The following is a 26,920-nucleotide window of genomic DNA, read 5'->3' as shown; positions in this document are numbered from 1 at the left end:
TTGCATGAACAGCCTTTCAAAGCACTTTGTCATGATGATGGGACTCAACAGGGTGGTCATCATACCAGTGTGATGGAGAGGCTTTTATTGACACTGAAGTGATGGTGGTGGCTTTGGGTCATGTATGTCCTCTGTGCAGATGTGGTGTTTTGTGCCTCAAATTGTGCAAAGAAGTTCTTGAGTTTGTTCAGACAGATGTGGCTGTCACAGGTCTGTGATGGAGGTTTGTAGTCCATGATGGTCTGAATCTGAGGCTGCGGCCTCCTCGTCTCTGCTGTCTCTGAAGTGTTGGGCTATCTTTTTCCGGAAATGTGGTTTGATTTTTCTGACACTAGAGTTTAAGTTTGAATTAAAGATTAGAAAGATCATCCAAATGAAAATCTTTTTAGGTTTTGATCTTTTCTTCAGTTCTCTTTGTCCCTGTCAGGACTTTATCAGTAGTTTGTAAGATAACAAAATGACTGTCTGTCACACTTGTATTGACTTCATGAATATTCATAGTGTAAAGAGGAAGGAAGTCTGTTTTGCTCTTTCTGTCTCTTGCCCACTGCACTGTGCACAAATGATCATCACCCTCCTGTCTTGTCAGACGAGAACTGGTTTTTGATCAGATTGATGTTTTTCTTACACACACTGTTCAGCAGCTGATGTGTTTTATTGTGTCTGAAGTCACTCAGAGAGATGAGAGGAGCAGTGATGAGTTTCACAGCAGCATCAAGTGGATTTATCATCATCCTTCTTCTCACTGCACCAGGTACTGTACATCTGAATTTACTTTGTAGGACGTTTAATTCACACAATCTGACCAAGATAAAAACTGGTTTGAGTCAAGAAATGAATTGTTCAATGTTTATTTTTGTAGTTTTTATTGTTGATTAGTTTCAGCCTCTTAGCAAGAAGGTTCCTGGTTTGAACCCGGGTCTTTTTCTGGGTGGAGTTTACATGCTCTCCCTTTGCCTGCTCTCTGGGTACTCCAGCTTCCTCCCACAGTCCAAACACATGCACAGTCGGTTGATTGGAGACTCCAAATGGTCTGTATTGTGTGTGAATATGAGTGTGTGTCTATGTGTCGGCCCTGTGATTGAATGGCGACCTATCCAGGGTGAACCCCGCCTTCACTCTATGTCAGCTGGGATTGGCTTCATCTCCTCCCATCACCCTATATCTATGAGCATTATAGACAATGGATGGATGGATAGTTAATGTGACCTAATATGGTGAAAATCATAAAACACATCAGTTTCTTTGTTGCAAATCTGAACCTCACCATTTAAGTGGTGAGTGTTATTAGACAGTGAGGATAGTGCTGTTTGAATGAACTGTATGAATGGAGCTGGTTCATCTGAAGGATTCAGTAACTATAGAGTTTATCTACAAATGTCTGTACGTCCTGTTTAACAGAACAAGAGAACAGCTACCAAGGCTCAAAATGAGGAAACAGACGTTATCAGTTAATTGTGTTACTGATGTCAGTGTGTTGTTTCCACTCCATGTATGGTTCACAGTGACCTCCCCTTCCTTATCTACTATCACATACATACATTGACACTAGACAGCAAACTCACCAAAGTGTGAACAGAGTTTTAATAGTCATTATTTGTTCCTTGTACTGCCCTCGCAGTGCGTATGCTTATGCAGAGCTAGACAGTCAGCTAACGGATAGAAGTCCTTCAAAAACCCACAAGGCTTGACTTTTTGACCTTTACAGTAATTAAGTCTTCTAATAAGCTTGCAGAGTACATTAACTGAAAACATAAAGTAGGTCTTCATCACAACACTCCTCACAAACATAAACAGTCAATTAACAACTGTGAACATGTAATACTTACAGATAAATAGCCTATTCTCCAAGGCAGTAAACTCCAACAATATGATTTCAGCGGTCTGTTTATCTCGTCTGTGCCCAACTTTGTTCACCTGGAGCATGCAACAGAAAAACATACTGTAGCATAGATGGAACTTAACAAGCAGAGCGCTCGTTCTGAAGCTGTTTCTCTAAACCAAAGAATATGGACTTGCTCGATTATGAACTTATTGACTTTAACATTTTAACTTTTTAACCCTTAAAGGCAGTACATTCCTCTTGAACTGTTAGTTAAAGCTGCATTAGGATTCACAGGTCCAGTGGTTTTCTATTTGGATTTGTCCATGTCTGTCTGTGTTGATGAACGCTGCACAGCTCTGAATATTCAAACTGAAATACTACTGAGGGAAAATAACACTTAGATATAACATCAAAACTGAACAGTAATCAGTTCAGTCTTGTTGCAGGTTTACAAACTGATGCAGCTTCACAATATTAAAATGTGACTGTGGTTTGTGCTGTGCTCTGTGTTACAGTGATACAGGGTCAGAATGACTGGACAGTGACCTGTGCTCCAACTCAGATCTGTGCTGTAGTAGGATCAACAGTGGACATAAGCTGCACCTACAGATACCCAGACTGGAGAACTGATAATGATACTAAAGTTGGAGAAAGATTGTGGTTCACTAAATCCAGTGGTGATGAACCTGTGGATCTGAGAACAGACTCAGAGTACTCAGGTCGTGTTCAGTATCTCTGTGGTGACAACGACTGCACTCTGAGAATCACAGACCTGAGAGAGAGCGACTCAGCTGTTTACAAGTTCAGGTTCACAACAAACAAACCAGGAGAGAAATACACTGGTGAAGATGGAGTCACTTTGTCTGTCACAGGTAACAATTTTATTTTATTATGTTTCTGTTCCAGATGTTCAGATCAACAGAAACAGCTGTGTTAATGAAAGATGAAGACAATCTGAGCTCAGAGCTCCACTTACTAATGACTTAATGGGCTTCAGTGTGTGTTAAATATGAGATGGTGGTGGTATAGTAACTCCCCTCTATGGACATTACTGTGTGATCAGATGTTTATATTCAGGTCACACAATGAGTTCAGTAAAACTGACTTATATGTATTCACACTGAATAAAAATATATGTTATTTATTTATTTATTTATTTATATATATATATATATATATATAATATATATATATATATATATATATATATATATATTTTTTTTTTTTTTGTTTCCTTGTTTGGAAATCCAGGTCTAAAGGTGCAGGTGACACCCTTTAAAAACTATGCAACCTTTACACAGCTGAAGTGTCACAGCAGTTGTCATCTACCTGATCGGTCTTCCTTCATGTGGTACCAAAACGGAAAGGAAATTTCAGCAAGAACGCCTTTTTCAGTTGCCATTGAACCTACAACTAGTTACTCCTGTGCTCTGAAAGGACATGAGGACTTCCCTTCTCCTCCAGCCTGTGAGTTCACTTCAGTCTTCCACTTACATATCACCACCTGGTGGCACATTTAACCTACTACACTCAATTTTCTGTTCCACTATTAACACCATATTGCATTGATCTTGTATTGAACGGCCTAATTTAACAACACAACTGTGTCTTTAAACATGTAGGTGCTACTCTGGTTTAGTAAAACATTTAATCTTTCAGGTGTCAGTGGTGAATCCTGCGACAGAGTTATTTACACTGACGGAAGAATCTGTGCCTCCAAAGGATCATCAGTGGAGATTTCTTGTACTTATAACAGTTATTATGATGTTAAATCAAAGTTCTGGTTCAGTCCTGAACGCAGTCGTCGTTGGCAGAATCCCTCAGAGCCAGAGGATCTTAGTAAAGACTCTGAATATTCAGGTCGTGTTCAGGTTGTTGAAACAGAGAGAGGACGCTCCACTCTGAGAATCACTGACCTGAGAGAGACAGATTCAGCTCAGTATCGCTTCAAATTCAAAACTACAGGGTCTGACTGGAGAAGCAGTTTACCTGGTACAACTCTGACTGTCACAGGTAAGAACACAAACTGACAAACACAGAGACATAATTAAAACCTTTGTGTATTTCAATAAAGCACCTTAAAGGGCTGTAGTTGGATGTGAGTAGCTGCTACGAAAATGATTAAATAATCCTTGATAGTAGATTAATGATGAACCTCAAATGGCTTTTGTTTATCAAGCTCTGTCATCAAACAAGGAGATGACTGAATGTTTACAATAGAAACACTATAAGAAGGTGCATTTTCAGCACAAAGAATATCTGATTACCAAATCCACTTTTTATTCTATTTTATGTTTTCATGTTAACCACTAACACTGGGGGTTCTTCCTTCTGCATCCAGCTCTGGAGGTGCAGGTGACCAGAACAATAACAGTCAATCAGTCTTATACTGAGGCAGAGCTGAAGTGTCTCAGCAGCTGCAGTCCAGCTGGTCGTCTTTCCTACGTCTGGTTCAAGAACAGAGAGAAAATCAAGGAGGAGGGAAGTTCTTATACAGACAAGTTTTCTCCTGGAGACATGATCTCTTGTGCTTTAAAGGGACATGAGAATTATGGCTCTCCCCCAGTGTGTGAGTTTTCTCTTCTATCTAAGAAACAAAACACTTTAATCCAACACAACATGGCTGCTCAGGAAACACATGTTGATTTTCAGATTTTCTGAAGGTGCTGTCAGTGTCAGTGAATCCTCCAGGTGAAATCATGGAGGGCAGCTCAGTGACTCTGACCTGTAGCAGTGGCACTGACTCAGCAGCTAAATACACCTGGTACAAGAAGAACCTGACACTGCTCAACAAAGAACCACAGCTGGTCTTCAGCTCCATCCAGTCCTCTGACTCTGGAGAGTATTACTGTGCAGCTGAGAATCAGCTGGGGAGGAGGACGTCTGAATACATCTCTATTGATGTGAAATGTGAGTGAGTCCATTTATTTTAAATCCGTATGAAACTGATTAGTACCAAGAACAATGTTTTCCAGACTTTATATTTCTCATGCTGCCAGACTCAGTGATATTTATTTATTCATTTTATTTTAATGTTTATTTAACAGGGACAATAGGCTACATACAACATTGCCACAGAAAATGGAAAATGCGATGCATATAAGACGTCTAGCTTCAACTAATTCATACTTTATACTTTATTTTACAGGATAGCCCCTTGAGATGTGCCATCTCATTTTCGAGGGGGTCCATGTTTTGAATTTGCAGTCTTTGTCCCTGGTCAGGCTTTGGAATAGGATAAAATATACTTAATTTATTTTAATTTCCTTTATTTGTTTAAGAGGGACAGTGTACATTAATGAACATTTAAAAAAAAATAAAATGTAAATGCACCCAATTATAGCCAATAGGCTAATTTCCGTTGGCAGTCCCCCTGCCTGATGGAGCATGGCAATGAAACATAAAACAAAGGTATATAAAAAGTTACATTAAGACACATTAAGACAAATAACACAAATCACTACACAACAATACACCTTAACCCCCACCCCTCCCACCCACATGCACATACGCACATATAACACATTACAGATACAAATATATATTAACAGGTATCAGTACACAGTACCACAGTATCAGTACATTAAAAGTGATCACATGCCTGGTTGGCTCTAAGCCATACCTTCAGGCGGCCCTTAAAAGTAGACAGAGTAGGGCACTCCTTTATGGGCAAAGGTAGTGTGTTCCAGACCGTAGCTCCCTTCGTAGACAGGGCATTTCGACCGAAAGAGGTCTTCCTGTACGGAACCACACAGTCCCTGTTACTGAATACAATAAATGCAATAATACAAATACAGTGGATAATACAGTGAATAGGTAAGATGAATAAATAAACACAGTTGCAAAATTCAGATTAAACAATTACACAAGTTAAATTTAACATTAAACATTAATAAAGTGTTGTATTGACTGACAATGATTGACTATCACTAATTTAATTATAACATGTAGCTCTGCAGTCGAACTACGTTGTTGATGTTGGTTGTTAGATGCTCCAAAGCTCCCCTCTGTGTCAGTGAGTCCCTCTGCTGAGATAGTGGAGGGCAGTTCAGTGACTCTGACCTGTAGCAGTGATGCTAACCCAGCAGTAGTGTTGCTTTCGTCAACGAAAATTATGACGAAATATCATCGTCAACAAACCTTTATCACGTGACGAAAGCGAGACGAGAATCAACGTGTAGTGGCCATGTGACGATAACTATAATAAAAAATATAATGCAATATTGTTGATAAATAAAAACAAGACTAAATGTGGTTTACAAAACAAAAACTCAGCTAAAATGTCTCTTCATTTTTGTTGACCAAAACAAGACGAAATAGCGTTATAATGTTTAGTCACGCTATTATTATTATTTTGCAGTATTTCTATTTCCTAGGCAGCGACGTCACTTCCTCAATCCCCACTCGCGGCATTATTTAGAAGATGCAGCTGCAGTGGGTTAGTGTTAAAACAACATTGCGGAGTTTATCGGCCTTAAAATAATGTTTCCAGACTCACTGCAATGGTAGAAAAATGGTTAATAGGTTGAATGGGCCGGGTTGCGTTGGCTGAAACTGCACGGCTGAAGTACACAGGGAACGGCCGCGATGCGAAATGTGTGTCGCGCGACACCCCCAGCACCTCGCGCCCATTTAGTCAATTGAAGTTCCTACACCGGCCATGTGAGCGGCACGCACTCCAGCAGCAGTCACGCGGCATCTCTCTTCTTTTTCACGACGGGTCTATTGCTGTATTTTATGATTTTTAAACTGTAAAGTGTCTTTGAGCATTTGAAAAAGCGCTTATAAATAAAATGTATTATTATTATTATTTTATTTTCTCGACGCACGGCTATGCAGCCCTCGTTTTTAAATTTCCATTTGTTCTCTCTTTTCTAGCACCGTGGAAGTTAACAGCTCTTATAACAGTCTCTGTCGTGGCTCTAGTAATCCTACTCTTCTCTGTCTTCTTCTGGATCATGTGAGTGTGATTCCCCAAATATTAGTTCATAATCTCATTTACAATCAGTTAACGCCATTTAGTGAGTTTTAGCACTTGACTTAAGCCTTTTCAAACATTTTTTCTGACAAGAAAAAAGAAGAGGTCTGAGCAGAGGTCTGAGGCTGGAGAGAGACCAGACGACAGGGAACAGGTGAGAAAGATGAACTCAGAAGTCCCACGCTGGATCCAAACTAACAATTACGTAATCTCCTACTGTACATAATCCATTTTTTCCACAATTTTGTCGTTGTCACTCCATCAACCTTGCCCAATGTCTGCAGACTTTGCATCCTTACAATAGCCTTCTCTGAATTCCGTGTCCCTCTCTCTGAGCATACCCCCATGGAGTCTCTGGGCATCACCCTGGCTGATGGTTTTCCTTCCAGCCATCTCTGCCCTTAGAGAAAATACAACAAATCTCTTTGCTCCCATCTAATCTCGTCCCAGCAGACAGGCGCACCAAACACTAGCTAACAGCCCTTTCTCGGCCACCTCAATAATGCCACACGCATAATCCCGCAAGTCAAACCTTTCCTTTCCAACCTCCATAAAAGGCAGCTGTTCCCTCTCTTCATCACTGGATGATGCATGCAAGTCTTTCTCACCCAAGCCTAAGTCATATAACTTAACTCAGATGCAGCTCTATCTATGGGCTTTGGTGGCTATTTTGGAGGCAGATGGTTCACTTACGTGTGGCTCATAGAGTTTGACTCACTCAACTCGCTCTCCTTCACCTGCAGTGTACCAGCTATCCTATCATCATAGCCGCCATTCTTTAGGGGCATGAATGGTCCCAGAAGTCTTTTATCATCCACTCCAATAACACCACAGTCTTAGATAACTTAAAGTAAGGTCGATCACATTTGCTAGTCATCACACAGTTCCTCAGTTCCTCTTCCCCTGAATTGTTTCAAAGCATATCAAACAATATACCAGCTGCCATTTCCCTCTTTGGATATTACGTTCATTTACAATTTTATCAGCCACGCTCTTTCCATCCGTTGCCACCGCCACTTTGCAGACGGGAAGAGTGAGCGAGTGAGCGTTGCAATCTAGAATCTGAACACTAGATGTCATGGTTTAATCCCAATACTACATACTGAGGCTTGCACTCATTTCTGTCTTAAGTCTTATGAATGATTCATTGTATTTGTCCACTATCTACAGACACAACCATCTGAGGATCATCTTCACTATGCCAGTGTCCACTTTTCCAAAGATCAAGCTGTTTACTCCCAAGTCACTGTGGCTCAGGCCAGAAGACACAAGAAGTCAAAGAAGGAAGAAGAAATGGTTGTGTACGATGCTGTAAAATTTAACCACAGTGCCAGTCCAGCCCAGAGGTGAGCAACTCCTCAAAATGAACATCAGTATCAATCATTCTGTTGACATGTTTCTTCACATTTTATGATCGCTTTTGGATGTTCCCATCTCTGACAGTAAAAGCTGAATATATTTTTCTTAATGATCTCCTGATGTAATTTATGTTCCTCTCAGAACCAGAGGTCAGGAAACTTCAGAGGATCCAGCTGCTCTGTACAGCTCAGTCAACAAACCCCACAGAAAACACTGAGTCTTTAGTTTACATGGTAAGTATTTTTTCTATATTTCCTCTGGAAGAAAATCATTGTCCCATCAACACAACACAATTAGAATTTTGCCTTTTCATTTCTACAGAGTGAATGAATCATCTCATAAATTGTGAATGTGACATTGTCTGACATGTTTCTGGTCAGCTGACCTCCTCCTGTCTCCATGCAGTTGCTCCAACAGACCCACAGGAGCTGTAAGAGAGAAGAGATGTAATCACTCACCACTTCCTGTCTGTGGACACAGATAATTATGAACTGAGCCAGAGGTACCGCTACCAGAAACTGAGACCTGTGTCTCTGTGCTGGGTCACAACTTTGTCCACCACCACCAAGTTTTTTTGTACATAACTTTGGACACCACCAGTTCATCCTGTTTTTGGTGAACATCAGGCCTCATGCTGCATTTTAGATTTGAAACAAACATTTAATTCACATCAACGTGTTTGATGGAGGCGCGGACACTGGCCTGAACATTATTCATTTCATATGAACTAGACTGAAATAAAACCAAACATTAATGTAATGCTTTTTAACAAAAATGTAAAAAGCCAGTCACCTGTGTATCCTGTAAAAACACCATCTAATCATGTTGAATGCCACGTTCAAGTTAGGGATGCACATTTTGAATTTTTTTTCAGACCAATAACCAACGTTCTCTAAGCGATAACTAACCGTTAAGATTAAAACCCTCACAGGGACGACAAAAAAAAAATCTGTCAGAAAACATACACACACATGCGCTGCAAAAGCTGATGGCAGCTCGATCTTTACATGTTGAACTGTTTTTATAGCTACAAAGAGGCTCCTCTGACAGGAGAGCCGCAGGTGAACCGGCTGGAGGCAGCACCGTCCTTTCTTTTATTTTTAATTTTTATGCAGCACTGTTGTTACAAGTGATGCACATGTGTCATGTAGGCTACAATTGTTGTCTGACCTTCCCCCACGGGGACTGCACTGCATAACTGGCACATACTGCCAGTCCTCCTGTGTAACTTTTTGCCGCAAAATATGACTGAAGGCATGTGTAAGTCTGCACGTGTCGACATGACTTGATGACATAATATAAGGAGCTAATTACAAAAAAGAACCAATAGTATTATTCGGTCAAAGTTCTCGGTTAACGGTTAAATTGTTAATCATGTGCATAGCTAGTTCAAGTCAATTGGATTGTGATGTGTCAATCAAGCTGCCATCTCTGTATTAATTGTGTATTTTCACAATGTGGCCTGCTGGAACTAGTTTTCCAGCATCTCCAACCCTACCCTCAAATCACCGAGGTTCTGGAGAATTTTTTACCTGAGGAAACACTGGAGAGTTTTGCCCTGGTTGATGCAGGGACACTTGGTCGAGTTTTCTCCCAGGTAAAGCCCACAACCTGCCTTTTAGATCCAATTCCCACACCGTTTTTTAAAACACTCTATGAGTTCTTTGAGGAACAGCTGCTGTATTTGGTCAATTGCTCTCTTCAGACGGGTGTCTTCCCCACCTCCTTCAAAACGGCGGTGGTGAAGCCCCTTCTGAAGAAGAGTGATTTAGACCCCAATGTTTTAAATAACTACCGGCCTGTATCCAACTTACCATTTTTAAGTAAAATTTTAGAAAAACTTGTTTTTAATCAAGTAAATGAATTTTTAAACTCAAAACATATTTTAGAGACTCATCAGTCTGGTTTTAGGATGAACCACAGTACAGAGACAGCACTTTTAAAGATTTTAAATGACATCAGGTGTAATTTAGATAACCATAAACTTACAGTCTTGGTACTACTGGATCTAACCGCCGCCTTCGATACAGTAGACCATCACATTTTATTAAACAGACTGAGGAACCTGGTCGGCCTCTCTGGTACTGTTTTTAACTGGTTCACGTCCTACCTCACTGATCGAAGTTTCTTTGTAAGTATGGATACATGTTTCTCAGGAACCCATAAGATAAAGTGTGGGGTTCCCCAAGGGTCAATTTTAGGTCCAACTCTTTTTAATCTGTACATGCTGCCCCTTGGGGACGTCATCAGGAGGAACGGCATCAGCTTCCATAGTTACGCTGATGATACGCAACTGTACATCGCCGTGTCTCCTGATGACACAGGGCCAATTGATGCCCTTTTTAACTGCATTTTAGACATCAAGTCATGGATGGCAGCAAACTTCCTACAGCTCAACCAGGACAAAACAGAGGTTTTAGTCATTGGTCCTGAACGCCAGAGAGAGAAACTTTTACCAAAGTTACAGGATTTTAAACCCTCAAAATCAGTAAAAAATGATTTTTGACTCTGAGCTCACTTTTATTCCACACATCAAAAACATAACAAAGATTGGTTTTTACCATCTTAAGAATATAGCCAGAGTCTGCCCGTTTCTCTCTCAGGCCAGCACGGAGGTGCTGATGCATGCTTTTATCTCTTGTTGTTTAGATTATTGTAATGCCCTGCTCTCTGGTCTTCCTAAAAAGAGCATGTACAATTTACAATTATTACAGAACTCAGCCGCACGCGTGCTGACGAGGACCAGAGGGCGGGAGCATATTACACCTGTTTTAAAATCGCTGCATTGGCTCCCCGTGCGTTTCAGGATTGATTTTAAGGTTCTTTTACTAGTTTTTAAGTGTCTTAATGGTCTTGGGCCTTCTTATTTATCTGCATTACTTTTAATGCTTACTTTTGCTTACTTTTAACAATACCACAAGTTAGAACTAGAACACACGGGGAGGCGGCTTTCAGTTATTATGGCCCCCGATTGTGGAACAGCCTCCCGGAGAACCTCAGGGCCGCAGAGACTGTTGATGTTTTTAAAAAGAGGCTCAAGACCCATCTTTTTAATCAGGCTTTTAACTGACTTGTTTAACTCTTTATAATTTTTAAGCTCACCCCTGTTCTTACATTTTTTATTATTATTCTACTTTATATTAATTTTTAGTTTAGTTTATCCTGTTTTATTATTTTATTGTTTTATTTCAATATTTTAGTCATTATTTCTGGTCTATTTTATACATTCTATTGTTTTATTCCTTCAGTTTGAGCTTCTATACCTTTTATCTTATTTTACTGTTTTAGCCCCTCGATTTTCCAGTGTTTCCTCCTGGGGGCCTACCACACCGGGAGTTGTTTCTGGTCCACCGATGGGGGTGCTGTCCCGTGGACGGCCCTGGCCCAGATGGCTAGATAGCTCTATACTTTGGTGTGGAGCCTCCTGTCTGCCTGGGCTGGGGCGGTCCCTGTGGCGGCGTCCCTGCAGTCATGGACCATGATTCCTCTCGGTGTGCGCAACCCCCAAAGGTAGCTTCTTCCTCACCTCAGATCTCGGTGCCCAGCCATGTCTCCTCAGCGACAGATAGTGTACAGTATGTGTGTGGGTGTGTATGTCTGTCTGTATGTCTATGTATGTGCGTGAGTGCGTATGTAATTGTGTATCTGTGTGTATATTTGTGGGGGTGGGAGGTTTGGGGTTTTCACGGTGTTTTGAATTGTTTTGTTTTGTTTTTATCCTCTGTGAGGCACTTTGTGTTACATTGTATGAAAAGTGCCATATAAATAAAGTTGATTTGATTTTGATTTGAATTACAATTTGCTAATTGGTTGTAGTTTCTTCTTTCTGCCACTAGATGGTAGTAAAGAGACAAATGACAGCAAATAATTTCCAACAGTTTGTGAAGCACAGGTACAGTAGGTCAAAGGTCAAGATCACAGTGATGTCACAAAATGAATAATTCTTGTTCTGTATTTGTAACACTTATTTTTTTCATTTTGTCTTTATCAGTTGTGACCATGTGCCAATAGCAATAAGATGACCAAACAACACAATGCTCTGCTATTAAGTAGTTATGGAGCTAAAATATAATGGGGCTTAAAAATACAGTGATTTACATCACATGTTTGTTTCTATGTATATACTATTATTTTGTCATTATTGTCATAGACAGCCCAAGAACCAATTTTACTGTCATTTATTTTATTTTTTTTATATTATTTGTTATTTACGAGGCTGAATGCATACCACACAATTGAGCTCTGTTACTTACCAGTTAAAGTTTAGGTTGGTAGCTCAGTCATATTTTCTGGAACTGTCACTATGTTCTGATAGTAGGAAATGAAATGGGTAATTTAATGAATATTAAGTGTTTGCTATAAAAATCAACAGTGTATTTACTATGTCCAACCTCCCTGTATAAATGGAGCATGTTCATGTGAAGGATTCAGTAACTGTAGAGTTTATCTACAAAATGTCACCTTCTATTTAAGAGAATGAGAGAACATCTACCGAGGCTCAAAATAAGGAACGAGGCAATGATGTTTGCTCTTGCCGCGAGGGTGGCAGCCTGTGCAGCAGCTCTTAACTTAACTCTTCCTGTATAGTTAACAGTAGCTCTTTGTGGTCTCCTATTACATACAGAAGAAACCACAAGTGAATAATCATATACATGCCAGCAACCCCAACCTGACCACAGAGTGAACAGGAGAAACAATGCAACAAAATTTCTCATGGTCTAATAATAATAATTTATTCTTCTCACACGGTCTGCATTATGATTGACAGGTCCACTGGTTTTCTGTTCGTACGTCTTCATGTTCACTGTGAGTTAATGCAACAACTTCAACGAGAGGATTATTCTGACCACTCCCCCGGCCTTGACCCAGTCCTCTGAGTCTGAATAGTATTGCTGTGCAGCTCAAAATTAGTTGGGAACATGGGCGTCAACACTCATCTCTACTGATGTTAAATATGTGTAAGACAGTTTATTATGCATTTACTCTACACATTCATCATCACACATCTGTTTACTGGACCAGAGCGCATGACAATTTTAAATGATTTGAAGAAAATCCCAGCATTTCCAGTCGTCTTGTATAGCTGTGAACTGAGACCTCATCACACTGTGGATAATTTGTGTACTTACTATGACATATAATTAATTTAAATGTCTGTAAGAGTTTAGTCTATTGTTTAGCCTACCCTCACTCTTCTGAAGGGGGTGGACAAAATAATAGGAACAACTGTCATCTTATCACAGTGTAGGTGAACAGACTAAATCTGTAAAACAACCACTAAAAAAACACCATACAATACTGTAACCTTAGTGCAGGACTTATTGCAGTACTGTTGTATTGGACTGATTTAAAGATAGCCATCTCTACTTAACTGACACCTGAGAGTACATGTACAGTAAAACTTTCCGTCATCTGCCGACAGCTTACCATTTCCTGGCCTGTGGTCAACACGTTAATGATACAGAAAGGAAATACGTTTTTTTCTAACGCTCATTCTTCTGAAGACAGAGGTCAAGGCATGTCTTTCTGCTCTTGGAGTGGAAGAATTTGATGAAACTAATAACTTTTATTGATTATTTACTCTTTGATATTTGCCTCTGATGTGAAACGAGAGGAGCAGCTATGAATTTAACAGCGGCAGCAAGTGGACTTTTAATTTTCTTTCTCTCTGTCCCAGGTAATGTATTTCCACTATCCAAACTACAGGCAATGTTAGTTGAGTTTAGATAATGATGAGATGATGATGGTTCAGTTTAGTTCTGCAATCTCCTCTTTGTCTCACTCAGTGGGATGATATCCGAGTAATTTTGTAATATCCGAGTAATTTTGTAAATTTAGAGTCAGTTCAGTTTTGTTGCAGTTTTACAAACTGATGCAGCTTCACTATGTTAAAGTGTGACTGTGGTTTGTGCTGTGCTCTGTGTTACAGTGATACAGGGTCAGAATGACTGGAGAGTGACCTGTGCTCCAACTCAGATCTGTGCTGCAGTAGGATCAAAAGTGGACATAAGCTGCACCTACAGATACCCAGACTGGAGAACTGATGATGATACTACAGTTGGAGAAAGATTGTGGTTCACTAAATCCAGTGATAATGAACCTGTGGATCTAAGAGCAGACTCAGAGTACTCAGGTCGTGTTCAGTATCTCTGTGGTGACAACGACTGCACTCTGAGAATCACAGACCTGAGAGAGAGCGACTCAGCTGTTTACAAGTTCAGGTTCACAACAAACAAACCATTTCACCAGAAATACACTGGTGAAGCTGGAGTCCCTTTGTCTGTCACAGGTAACAATTTTATTTTAGTATGTTTCTGTTCAAGATGTTCAGATCAACAGAAATAGCTGTGTTAATGAAAGATGACATGATCTCACCATACTATCGACTTAATGTATGAACTTTGGATCACATACTGTAAAGAATACAGGTTATGAGGAGATGACGGTAACTCCCCTCTAGACTCATATATGATCATTATTGTGTGATGGTATTCACATTCAGGTCACATGATGACTCCAGTAGAAGAAGTTAAAGGGTCAAAAACGACTTCCATCTGCTCACAGGGAATAAGATATATTTCCTTTTGTTCTTTGTAAATCCAGGTTTACAGGTGCAGGTGACCCCCTCAACATACTACCGGAACTGGGCAGACCTGAAGTGTCTCAGCAGTTGTCGTCTACCTGATCATTCTTCCTTTACTTGGTACAAGAATGGACAGAAAACTGGGACAGACACAGCTTCATTTTCAGGCTACTTTGGTTATGAAGACAGCATCAACTGTGCTCTTAAAGGACATGAGGACTTCCCTTCTCCTCCAGTCTGTGAGTTTACTTCAGTCTTCCACTTACATATCACCACCTGGTGGCACATTTAACCTACTGCACATGACTGCATGTATCTATACGACTCAGTTTTCTTTTTCTTTTTAACAATGCCATATTTTTGTTATGACCTTTTGCTCTTATTTAACAACACAACTGTGTCTTTAAACATGTAGGTGCTACTCTGGTTTAATAAAACATTTAATCTTTCAGGTGTCTTTGGTGAATACTGCAACAGAGTGACTTTCGCTGACAGAAGAATCTGTGCCTTCAAAAGATCATCAGTGGAGATTTCTTGTACCTACAACAGTTTTTATGAAGTTAAATCAAAGTTCTGGTTCAGTCCTGAACGTAGTCGTCGTTGGCAGAATCCCTCAGAGCCTGAGGATCTTAGTAAAGACTCTGAATATTCAGGTCGTGTTCAGGTTGTTGAAACAGAGAGAGGACGCTCCACTCTGAGAATCACTGACCTGAGAGAGACAGATTCAGCTCAGTATCACTTCAAATTCAAAACTAAAAAGGCTGAATGGGGAAACAGTTTACCTGGTACAACTCTGACTGTCATAGGTAAGAACACGAACTGACAAACACAGAAACATGACACAAGCTTGTGGTCTGACTAGACTGAGTTGGAGAGTTAATAAACTGATATAGACTGAAACTGCCCAAGCAGGATGTGAAGTGAATATAAATAATCCTTGAAAAAATCTTTGTAGATTGGTGAGGAAACTCAAATGGCTTTTGGTGTTAGAGGAATTGATCCTTCGCCAACTCCTCCCACAAACGGCTATTGTCCAATCCTTCGTTAGCAACTGTAACTATAGGCCTGGCAAGCTTTCGGCAGTTGAGTCATTACGTTTGCTTTTGTGGACACATTTTGAGATTAGGACGAAAAACATTTGTTTGTAGAGAAGGATGTTGTTGTTGCTGCTGCTGCTGCCGCTGCTACTACGGCGGCGGCAGCAGCAATATAGAGATGTTCAGATACGAGCGGACTTTTTTTTCGACGTGAGAAGTGTATGGGGATAACTATATGTTCACATCCGAAATGACAGCTGTACTTTTAGGGCTTTTACCTGGGCTTTTAGGGGAGGGATCCTCCAGGCAGGGACTGCTTTCACTGACTGATACAGCGGTGGGAGAAAAAAAACAGCAGCCAAAGCTGTATGTGGTTCACAATCGCCCAAAAACTTGCAGTTTGACAACCAGTGAGATGACCTAAGTCTTCGTGGGTTGATAGATGGTAAAATGACCAGCCCTTACTGCTGCTCTGTACATTGTCCAGTTGTGTCGTTGAACAGATGTTTTATCCTCCTGCGCGAGTCACGTCACTGAAAACTATGAATGATCTTTGTGACTTCTTCTCTCTATTATCTCAGAACAGTTTATCCAGAAATTTGCTGATATTTCCTTTGAAATCGATACCAAATATTGCCAGGAGCATGGCTGGGAGTGAAAGCTTGCCTGGCATAGCAACAGTAACCAAGGGGGCGGGGCTTACGCGAAGGGTCAATTCTATTTATCAAGCTCTGCAGTTAAACAGGGAGATGACTGAGAGAAACACTTTTACCATAAGAGGTTGCATTTTCTGAACAAATAATATACATCTCATTACCACATCCGTTTTATTCTATTTTATGTTTTCATGTTAACCACTAACGCTGTGGGTTCTTCCTCCTGCATCCAGCTCTGGAGGTGCAGGTGACCAGAACAATAACAGTCCATCAGTCTTATACTGAGGCAGAGCTGAAGTGTCTATGCAGCTGCAGTCTAGCTGGTCGTCTTTCCTACGTCTGGATCAGGAACGGAGAGAAAATCAAGGAGGAGGGAAGTTCTTATACAGACAGGTTTTCTCCTGGAGACATGATCTCTTGTGCTTTAAAGGGACATGAGAGTCATGGCTCTCCTCCAGTGTGTGAGTTTTCTCTTCTATTTAAGAAACAAAACACTTCAACAACAACATGGCTGCTCGGGTAACGCATGTTTTTTCTTGCAGATTTTCTGAAGGTGCCGTCAGTGTCAGTGAATCCTCCAGGTGAAATCATGGAGGGCAGCTCAGTGACTCTGACCTGTAGCAGTGGCACTGACTCAGCAGCTAAATACACCTGGTACAAGAAGAACCTGACACTGCTCAACAAAGAACCACAGCTGATCTTCAGCTCCATCCAGTCCTCTGACTCTGGAGAGTATTACTGTGAAGCTGAGAATCAGCTGGAGAGGAGGACGTCTGAATACATCTCTATTGATGTGCAGTGTAAGTGAGAGTATATGAAACTGATTAGTAATGAGAACTAAATTTTTCCAGCAATAACATTTCTTACGCTGCCAAACACATGGCTATTAACTATGTTGTTGATGTTTGTTGTTCCAGATGCTCCAAAGCTTCCCTCTGTCACAGTGAGTCCCTCTGCTGAGATAGTGGAGGGCAGTTCAGTCAATCTGACCTGTAGCAGTGATGCTAACCCAGCAGCTAATTACACCTGGTACAAGAAGAACCTGACATTGCTCAACAAAGAGCCACAGCTCGTCGTTAGCTCTATCCAGTCCTCTGACTCTGGGGAGTATTACTGTGCAGCTGAGAATCAGCTGGGGAGGAGGACGTCTGAATTCATCTCTGTTGATGTGAAGTGTGAGTGAGAGTGTCTATGAAACCGAATAGTAATAAGAACAAAATTTTCCAGCATTTCTTATGCTGCCAAACACATAAATATCGACTATGTTTGTTGTTTCAGATGCTCCAAAGCTTCCCTCTGTCACAGTGAGTCCGTCTGCTGAGATAGTGGAGGGCAGTTCAGTGACTCTGACCTGTAGCAGCGATGCTAACCCAGCAGCTAATTACACCTGGTACAAGGAGAACCAAACTCTTATTCAAGGACCAGAAGGAGTTTATTATTTCTCCTCCATCAGCTCCAAAGACAGAGGGACCTACCACTGCAAGTCTGAGAATCAATATGGAGCCAAAAACTCTAAATCTCTACAGTTAGATGTCCAGTGTAAGTCAGACAAGTCTACTCTATTTTGACTGATTCAAAAGTCATGAATGACAGAATTAATGGAGCATCTTCATGTCCCCTTCTCCAGATGCGCCAAAGCTTCCCTCTGTGTCGGTGAGTCCCTCTGCTGAGATAGTGGAGGGCAGTTCAGTCAATCTGACCTGTAGCAGTGATGCTAACCCAGCAGCTAATTACACCTGGTACAAGGAGGATGAAGACTCACCAAAAGCTTCAGGACAGATCTTCACCATCACTGACTTCAGACCTGAACACAGTGGGAATTATTACTGTGAAGCCCAGAACACACAAGGACGTCAGAGGTCCATTTTAAATCTGACTGTTTCAGGTGAGTTACACACAGACTGAAATCATGTCAGAAATCATATCACTGTGTTTGTGCTGTAGCTGTAGACAAGTTTTAATGATAACTGGGTAACATTCTCTTACACTTTAGCTCATGTCATTCATTCTCTTCTAGGACCATTGAAGTTAATAGCTGTTACAACAGCCTCTGTTGTGGCCCTTGTAATCCTTCTCTTTTCTGTCTTCCTCTGGATCATGTAAGCAGTTCTATTTCCCCAAATATTATTTGTTCACAAACTCATCTAAAATCATTCCTTGTCATTCAGTGAGTTTTACTTGAATTCAACTTTTTCAATTAATTTTCCTGATCAGAAAAAAGAGGGTGTCTGAGACTGGAGAGAGACCAGAGGACAGGAGACAGGTGAGAAAGTTGAACTGATCCACTGCATTGCAGAAGAGAATCCCACCTGCTTCTAAAATTAGTTAATAAGTTCATAACACTCTGTTTATCCTTGGGTGGGGTCGTCACCCTAGGAAAGTCCTGAAAGTTGTTCACCTACCCATCATCTTGGTTGTCAGGATCACCTGGGCCAAGGCATAAGGGGTTAAAGGCTTTTGTCAAATTATCATTACTATTTGTTGGTACACATTTTCCAGTCCTCCTTTTTAAACGGGGGAACCACCACCTCGGTCTACCACTGTTTTGGCACCGTCCCAAACTTCCACTTGATGTTGAAAAGGTGTGTCATCCAAAACAGCCCCTCAACATCCAGAACCTTAAGTGGATCTTGTCAATCCCCGTGGCTTTACAGTTGAGGAGTTGGTTGCCTACCTCAGCGACTTCACTCATACTCATACTCTCACTCCTCTTCAAACGGTGGATTTGATGGACCATGGTTCAACAGGGTTCCATCTTTCCTGTACACAGCTTCAATGGTCCCCCATTTCCCCCTCCTGAGGTGCCAGACGGTTTTCTTGAAGCATCTTGGTATCATCTGAAAGTCCTTCGCCATGGTTTTCTTCAAACTCCTTCCACACCTGCAGCTTTGGTTCCCTCATGGCTGAGGCTGCTGCTCCTCAGGCCTGCCGGTACCCTGCAACTTCCTCTGGCCCAGGGGCGGATTGGCCATAGGGAGTACCGGGAGTTTTCCCGGTGGGCCGGTCACTAATGGGCCGATAGGCGGCCGTTTTTTATTTATTTATTTAACTTTTTTTTTCGCCATGCCTCGCCTTGCCTGCTATTGTAACTCACTTTCCCGGCCCAGGGAGAGAGACATGCATCGGCTCGGCCCACAGTGCTCCTATCAGCTGCAGACACAGCAGAGAGGTGAGGATTGGCCTAGTGGCTTGTTTACCTGGCCCAATGGCCCTATGAAAGGCTACAGAGGCCCAGGAGTCCCACCCACGCATGTTCTAGACCTTAATGATGAGGAGTCACGATGAGAGATAGAGCGAGAGAGAGAAAAAAAACAACAACACACTAGCGCACAAAAACGGAAAAGAAAAGTTTTTAAAAAACGCAAAGGCGGCGCGGAAAAATGGAGGAAAGTAACAGAAAAAGAAAAGCTCTAGCAGCAAAGACTGCTAAAAGTACAACAATTACGCAGATGTTTGCTTCAGGGGCCGCCTGGCCTGGCCAGGGCTGGAATCACCGATGCTGCAGCTTCAGCAGCAGGTCCTTCACGTGAGTCTGAAGGGAGTGAGGCTCCCATTACCACTGCCCTTATGGTGCAGGAGGAGGCTGAAAAAATAAGTGTTGAGAAGACTCTCCACCATGTGAAGGAGGTAGTGATAACCGTGTTAAGCAGGTATGTGCTTTCCAGAATGGTGTGGATAAACATTCATTAAAATACTGTAAATGGTCCAGAACGGTTGCTATGAACTTTACTTGACATAATAAATAGCTAGAGCTAATAACTCTGATGGTGTGGTGTGTTACAGCTAAATCTAGTTATCTTAAGTATTGGAAAACAATAACTACGGTATATTCATATATTATCCTGATTAATTGATGAGTTGCTTTTATTAAAGTGCCCTCACTCAAATTTGGTCATGAAGGACATTGAGCTAACAACTTAACAAATATATGCTTTCCATATTTTTTTCAGTCAAATTTTTGTCCCAGTCCACCCCTGCTCTGGCCTCCTCATTTTTCAGTCAGACAGCCTCCACTGTCCACCGGTATTTACCACAATGTAAGACTGTTACTGCCCCTTGAGGTACCTATAAACCTGCCTCCATAGGGATGAGAGAGAAGCTCTGACAGAGGTAGGATTTGAAGTTCTCTCAGGTAGAGCATCCTTACATTCAAACATGATGTTCATTACCATGACCAGCAAAGAAGTCCAGTCCAGTGATAAAGGCAGGCGGGTCCTCCCACTCACGCCCCTTCAAATGTGTGTATTGAAGTCCACCACCAGGACAATAGAGTCCCCCGGTGCAGTCCCCTTACTGCCACCCATATGGTAGCCCACCAGACCCCAGCGGTTCCTCCTATGGGTGGTGGGTCCAACGGATGGAGAGGTCTCCATGTAGCCTTTTCGGGCTGTGCTCAACTGGGCACTGTACCCGGCCACCAGGCGCTCTATTTCTCTATCTCTATTCATTTATCTCAAGTCTTTCCAATGCCAATACTAGACATGCCAAAGATTTACACCTTCCAATGTTTCGTACCAAGCTTTGTCAATTTTCTGTTAGATATAAAGGGGCCCAACTTTGGAACAGCCATATTCAAATTGCATTTCAGTCCACCTCCCTGCAGAATTTCAAAAAAAGGCTCCGGTCATATCTGATGAACCAAACTCATACCTGACTGCAATTGTCTGTTCTCCTTCCACTATAGGGATTTGGCTGAGCACAAGTATGTTTTGGACTATGTGCAGCTTACAGTAGCACATTTCCACTGTCGCCGGACACCCATATGCACACGCATACACACACACACACACACACACACACACACACACACACACACACACACACACACACACACATACATTTAGCTATGTTCTATATTGTGATTTTTGAATTACTTTTGTTTTCTGATTTCATACTTTTATGTTTTGTTTGTTTTGTCTATTGTTGTGGTCTTTTATTTCTTGTTTTTATGAGGTGAGATTTCTCTTATAAACCCCTCTGGGTTTCCTTAATCTCACCTGCACATCTGATTTGCTGTTTTCATGCTGTTTTTCTTTCTTGTTAAATTGTGCAAATAAATTAAAAATTAAATCTGAATCTAATGACTCATTGTATTTTTCCACTGTCTACAGGCACAAGGATCCGAGGAGCCATACTATACCGATGTTTACTTTTCTGAAGACCAAGTTGTTTACACCAACGTTAGTGTGGCTCAGGCCAGAAGACACAAGAAGGTGAAGGAGGAAGAAGAAATGGTTGTGTACGATAATGTGACATTTAACCATAGTGCCAGTCCAGCCCCGAGGTGAGCAGCTCCTCATAAAATGAACATCAGTATCAGTCAATCAATCATCATTTAATGATGGTCCCATCTCTGACAGTAACAACAGAATACATTTTTCTCTGTGATCTCCTGATGTAATTTACGTTCCTCTCAGAACCAGAGGTCAGGAGGCCTCAGAGGATCCATCTGCTCTGTACAGCTCAGTCAACAAACCTTTCAGAAGACACTGAGTCTTTGGTTGACATGGTAAATGTTTTTTCTATTCTTATTCCTCTGGAACAAAATCATTGGCCCCTCAACACAACAACTTGAAGTTTGCCTTTTAATTGCTACAGAGTGAATGATTTACTGCATAAATTGTGAATGTGACATTGTCAGACACGCTTCTGGTCAGCTGACCTCTCCCTTCCGTCACCATGCAGCTGTTCCAACAGACCCACAGGAGCTGCAAGAGAGAAGAGACGTAATCCCTCACCACTTCCTATCTGTGGACACAGATAATTATGACCTGAACCTGAGGTACCGCTACCAGAAACTGAGACCTGTGTCTCTGTGTTGGGTCACAACTTTGTCCACGACCACCAAGTTTTTTTTTGTACATAATTTTGGATACCACCAGTTCATCCTGCTTTTGCAGGCTTCTTGCTGCATTTTAGATTTGAAACAAACATTTCATTCATTGATGCATTTTTTTTTTCATATCTCAGCAACATGACACCGCCTCACCTGAGTGTTTTATGTGTTTGGTGGAGGTGTGGACACTGGCCTGAATAATTTTCATTTTATATGAACTAGACTGAAATAAAACCATATGTTTCTATTGGTGAACTAACAGTTAACGTTGGTTTTTACTATGCAAGTAAAACACCAACATTAAAGCAGAAGTAAGCGATCCATTTCGTTTTAGCTAACTTCTTGTCAGCCGATGGAGTTGGCAGTCCCCGCCCTCGTCCCTACGTCACCACATTCACGCGCATCCCTTGGCTGAACACACAGAGAGGACCGCCCCTTTATGCCGTTCTCTCTCCTCATTGGATAAAGGTTGTAGGATACAAGGAAAGTTTTCTCTTCGGCTCACAGCAGAGCAGAGTGACTGACAGACCCGTGTTTCAGACCAAACACTCTAAGTGATTGCCGTCGGAAGATATAACTATTTAAGACTTATATTAACACAAACATTCCGCTTACTTCTGCTTTAAATCACTGAGGTTCTGGAGAATGACCATTTGATAATTGGTTGTAGTTTTATGTCTCTGCCACTAGATGGTAGTAAAGAGACAAATGACAGCAAATCATTTCCAACAGCTTGTGAAGCACAGTTAGGGTCAAAGGTGAAGAACACAGTGATGTCACAAAATAACTTGTTTAGTAGATTTGTTTTTTCTCAGATTCTCCAGCTGTAAAGTCACCAGATCAATTATATTTCCACTTTGTTTATTCCTACAATAGATTGTTTTGCTCTGTTGTTCTGTTAGAAGAGAGGAGCTGATCAACATGTAAATACACTTACATCAGTCTCCTTCAGTTCTGACCATGTGCTAAGAGCAATAAGCTGAACAAGCTACTCAGTGCTTTGTTATAAAGTAGTAATAGAGTTTAAATATGATAAGGATTAAAAATATAGTGGCTATAGGTTATTATATAGGTTGTTGGAGAATATTTCTGATAGAGTTGTAGTTTGAGCCTGCTTCCACCAGATGGTAGTAAAAAGTATTGTAGTTTTATATCTTCGACATCAGTTGTTTTTTTTTCATTTATTACTTTTTCTTTTTCTCCATTATTCATATTTACATTATTTGAATGTACATTGTTGAATCTGTGACATTCAGTGTGTTGTTTATGATGATTAAACTTTTATAACATACAATAAGAATACTTTCCAGGTCTCATATTGATTGATAAAATAGTGATAAGCCCCATTAGTATTCTCCCCCCACCTCCTCAAGGTCAAGGCAGTGATCCATCATTGTACTAGACCCTTACTTACATATTTAGACCCAGAAATCCAGCATGCGGAGGTCGTGGGCCAAGTTCAGCAGGGAAGAGGAGGTCTGGGCTTATGAAAGGACAGGACTCTGGAGCAAGGCAACGCCATGAGAGCGATGGAAGGTGGTGGTCCTGGCGGTCCACCAGTGGATGAATTGGGAAAAGCGTAGAAAAAAGGAAGATCAGCTAGAAGCATCATCTGTGGCTAATTAAGGCAGGTAGAATCAGATTCCTTCTTAGAGCTACGTACGACGTTCTTCCCTCACCCACAAATCTCCACAAGTGCTTGGGCAGAGATCCTGCATGCTGTTTGTGTGCGACGCCAGCAAAACTCAGGCACATCCTGGCTGCAAAGCGAGCCTCTCTCAGGGCAGATACACCTGGTGGCACAATAAGGTGCAAAAATCCTTGGCCGCAGCTATCAAGGTGAAAAGAAAAGCTACCATTGCCACTCCACTCAGAACACCTTCAGCAGTCCTGTCACTATCCTTTGTCCGTGAAGGAGAACAATAACCAAGAATCCCAGCACTGACCATGAATGATCAGTTGGACGGCGCTCAGGAGTGGGAAATGCTGGCGAATGTAGGCCAGAAGCTCACAATTCAACCTCAGATGGTAACCTCCACCCTAAGACCTGACCTGGTACTCTGGTCCAACACCTTGCGTACTGTCTGCTTTATTGAGCTTACAGTACCATGGGAAGACGCCATGGATGATGATGCTGCGCTACTCAGACCTGAAGGCAGAGGCGGAGCAGCGAGGCCGGATAGTGCCGGTCCACCTATAGTAGTAGAGGTTGGCTGTCGTGGATTCACTGCAACATCCACCGTCATTCATCTCAAAGAGCTGTAGATTTGCGGCCAAGCACTACGCCACACCGTCAGAGAAATATCAGAAACTGCTGAGCGCTGCAGCCAGTGGCTTTGGATCAGGAGGAAATACCCCAGGTGGGCCCCAAGAAGTTAGGGACATGCACCCAGGTCTGATCAGCCTGTGGTGGGCCTGCCTCAGCAGAGGGTGTATGGCCGAAACACCCAATGATGCTGGGGTACAGAACTGAAGATGTGTCCCTGCTTCCCTTTGGCGGGGTTCACCTGGGGTTAATCCTGTGCAGACACGTTTCTTCACCATCATGTCCTTTGCGTCAAATCTGGTTTCATCTCAACTGGGGAACAATCCAATTTATCAGGGGCTGAATGCTCTGTTTACATCACTACGTTACAATGCGTTAATGTTGGCTACACAACTCAAAAATGTATCTTTAGTTCAAAATGGTGCTAAAAAGACTTTTTTTTTTCAATTTGTTTAGCCTTTGTTGCATTTCTGAACCTCAGCATTTAAGTGGTGAGTTTTAGGTTTTCATCAATGATGTCCTGTTATAAGTGTGTTGTGTTTTTGGTATTGTCTCTGCTTGTGAACTGCTTGCAGTTCTTGTTTGTTTGTTTGTTTGTTTGTGTGTTTGTTTTCTTTTCATCAGTTTGTACAGCACTTTGATGTAAAGCGCTTTATATTTAAAAAAATATTTCACAGTGAGGATAGTGTTTGAAATAACTGTAAAAATGGAGCTGGTTTATCTGAAGGACTCAATAACTGTAGAGTTTATCTACAAATTTCTGTACACTCTGTTTAACAGAATAAGAGAATCTACTGAGGCTCAAAATAAGGAACTAGGTGTTCCCAATGAACTATTTATTTTTCCTTTATGGTTTGTGGTTTCCTATTACATGCAGAAGAAACCACGAGTGAATACACATACTATATATAGTACATGTACAACAACCCCAAACTGACCACAGGGTGAACAGGAGAAACAATACAACGAAATTTCTCATGGTCTAATAATGATTATTTATTCTTCTCACACAGAACAATGTTTTCCATCCAGTCACATAAATATCAACTCTTACTCATTTAATTAGGCCTCCTTGTACACCTGGTACAAGGAGGATGAAGACTCACCAAAAGCTTCAGGACAGATCTTCACCATCACTGACCTCAGACCTGAACACAGTGGGAATTATTACTGTGAATCCCAGAACACAAGAGGACGTCAGAAGTCCACCTTAAATCTGACTGTTGTTGTTGTCAGGTGAGTTCTGCACATTCATCACACTAATGCACAACAGCTCTTGAAATTTTTAAATGATAAAAAGTAATTCTCACGATTTTCAGACCATACTGTGTATAACTTGTGTACAAATGACAACACAAGTTAACATGTCGGTAAAATATAGTTGTTCCTGCTTAACTAACACGTGAGAATACATGTAAAACTTTCTGTTTTGTGCTGAGAGCTTACCATTTCCTGGCCTGTGGTCAATGCTATATACGTTAATGGTAGAAAGGAAGGAAGTCCTGATTCTGTGGCTCATTCTTCCGAGGACAGACGTTAAAACAATGTCCTTCTACTCTGTGAGTGACTTTTGATGAAGTTAATATATAAATCAATTTACATCTTTCATTTTATTGTTTCTGATGTCGCGCAGTGACATGAGAGGAGCAGTTATGATTTTGACAGCGGCGGCGAGTGGACTTTTCATTTTCCTTCTCTCTGCACCAGGTAATATATTTCCTCTTTGACACTTCAGACAATGTAACGCTGTTATTCAGAGCAGGTGAGATTAGATGATGATGGTGGCTCTGCAATCTTCTCTTCTCTGTGGCATTGGCTCACAGTGGGATGATGTGAGAGCCAAAGTAGTTTTGTAAAGAAAAATATAATCAATTCAGCGTTGTTGCAGGTTTACAAATTGATGCGGCTTCACAAGATTAAAATGTGACTGTGGTTTGTGCTGTGTGTTACAGTGACACAGGGTCAAAATGACATGTGCTCAAACCCCAGAACGACATATCCGAACCTCAACATTTAAGTGATGAGTGTTATTACACAGTGAGGATAGTGCTGTTTGAAACTGTATAAATGGAGCTGGTTCATCTGAAGGATTCAGTAATTGTAGAGTTTATCTAGAAATGTCTGTACATTCTGTTTAAGATGCACAGGATAACATCTACCAAGGCTCAAACCAGACATTGTTTGTTAATTCTGTGAATTTGTCATTTAGTGTGATGTTTCCACTCCATGTATGGTTCACAGTGACCTCCCCTTCCTGAACTACTGTCGCATTCAGCAGAATGTGTGATTACGTCATACATGCATTCAGAGGAAACAGCAAACTGACCACAGAGTGAACAGAAGAAACAACAAAGTAAATTTCACACGTTTTGATAATAGT

General features: G+C 41.3%; 4 protein-coding genes across 4 annotated transcripts in view; 3 read left to right on the top strand and 1 right to left on the bottom strand.

The window, feature by feature from the left end:
- Positions 1 to 26,920, bottom strand: part of atp6v0e2 (ATPase H+ transporting V0 subunit e2) — a 263,253-nt gene that overhangs the window by 124,713 nt on the left and 111,620 nt on the right. The gene's annotated exons all lie outside the window — the stretch shown is intronic.
- LOC146992362 (sialoadhesin-like) overlaps positions 1 to 26,920 on the top strand; it is a gene marked incomplete at its 3' end in the record, with an annotated part of 40,747 nt that overhangs the window by 9,124 nt on the left and 4,703 nt on the right. Inside the window, exons 3-8 of the mRNA XM_085790427.1 lie at positions 14,766 to 14,984; positions 15,198 to 15,551; positions 16,981 to 17,231; positions 17,364 to 17,613; positions 17,717 to 17,977; positions 18,066 to 18,332. Coding sequence (XP_085646553.1) covers positions 14,766 to 14,984; positions 15,198 to 15,551; positions 16,981 to 17,231; positions 17,364 to 17,613; positions 17,717 to 17,977; positions 18,066 to 18,332 — 1,602 coding nt within the window. The remainder of the gene's footprint in view (positions 1 to 14,765; positions 14,985 to 15,197; positions 15,552 to 16,980; positions 17,232 to 17,363; positions 17,614 to 17,716; positions 17,978 to 18,065; positions 18,333 to 26,920) is intronic.
- LOC146992364 (uncharacterized) lies at positions 376 to 4,486 on the top strand. The gene is made up of 5 exons (XM_085788483.1): positions 376 to 754; positions 2,341 to 2,697; positions 3,077 to 3,292; positions 3,485 to 3,838; positions 4,167 to 4,486. The coding sequence occupies exons 1-5, from the start codon at positions 682 to 684 to the stop codon at positions 4,484 to 4,486; spliced, it is 1,320 nt and encodes a 439-aa protein (XP_085644609.1). The 5' UTR covers positions 376 to 681.
- On the top strand, positions 4,488 to 8,815 carry LOC146992363 (uncharacterized). The gene is made up of 6 exons (XM_085785752.1): positions 4,488 to 4,735; positions 6,704 to 6,785; positions 6,897 to 6,957; positions 7,974 to 8,149; positions 8,304 to 8,395; positions 8,568 to 8,815. Exons 1-5 carry the CDS (start codon positions 4,525 to 4,527, stop codon positions 8,377 to 8,379), a joined length of 606 nt encoding a protein of 201 aa, XP_085641878.1. The 5' UTR covers positions 4,488 to 4,524; the 3' UTR covers positions 8,380 to 8,395; positions 8,568 to 8,815.

Source organism: Trachurus japonicus, chromosome 1 (assembly GCF_045865225.1).
Source record: "Trachurus japonicus isolate A0001 chromosome 1, Traja_1.0".
Taxonomy (NCBI): Eukaryota; Metazoa; Chordata; class Actinopteri; order Carangiformes; family Carangidae; genus Trachurus; species Trachurus japonicus.
Note: the sequence above shows the minus strand (reverse complement) of the source record. Positions and strands in the feature narration are given on the sequence as shown.

What these genes read in the sequence shown, in the direction of transcription:
- LOC146992364 (XM_085788483.1), top strand. Translation starts at nt 682, where the DNA reads ATGAGAGGAGCAGTGATGAGTTTCACAGCAGCATCAAGTGGATTTATC. An exon ending in CCTTCTTCTCACTGCACCAG is followed by an intron (nt 755 to 2,340) that starts GTACTGTACATC and finishes TCTGTGTTACAG; the next exon opens with TGATACAGGGTCAGAATGAC. An exon ending in AGTCACTTTGTCTGTCACAG is followed by an intron (nt 2,698 to 3,076) that starts GTAACAATTTTA and finishes TTGGAAATCCAG; the next exon opens with GTCTAAAGGTGCAGGTGACA.
- LOC146992363 (XM_085785752.1), top strand. Translation starts at nt 4,525, where the DNA reads ATGGAGGGCAGCTCAGTGACTCTGACCTGTAGCAGTGGCACTGACTCA. An exon ending in CATCTCTATTGATGTGAAAT is followed by an intron (nt 4,736 to 6,703) that starts GTGAGTGAGTCC and finishes TCTCTTTTCTAG; the next exon opens with CACCGTGGAAGTTAACAGCT. An exon ending in TCTGTCTTCTTCTGGATCAT is followed by an intron (nt 6,786 to 6,896) that starts GTGAGTGTGATT and finishes TTTTCTGACAAG; the next exon opens with AAAAAAGAAGAGGTCTGAGC.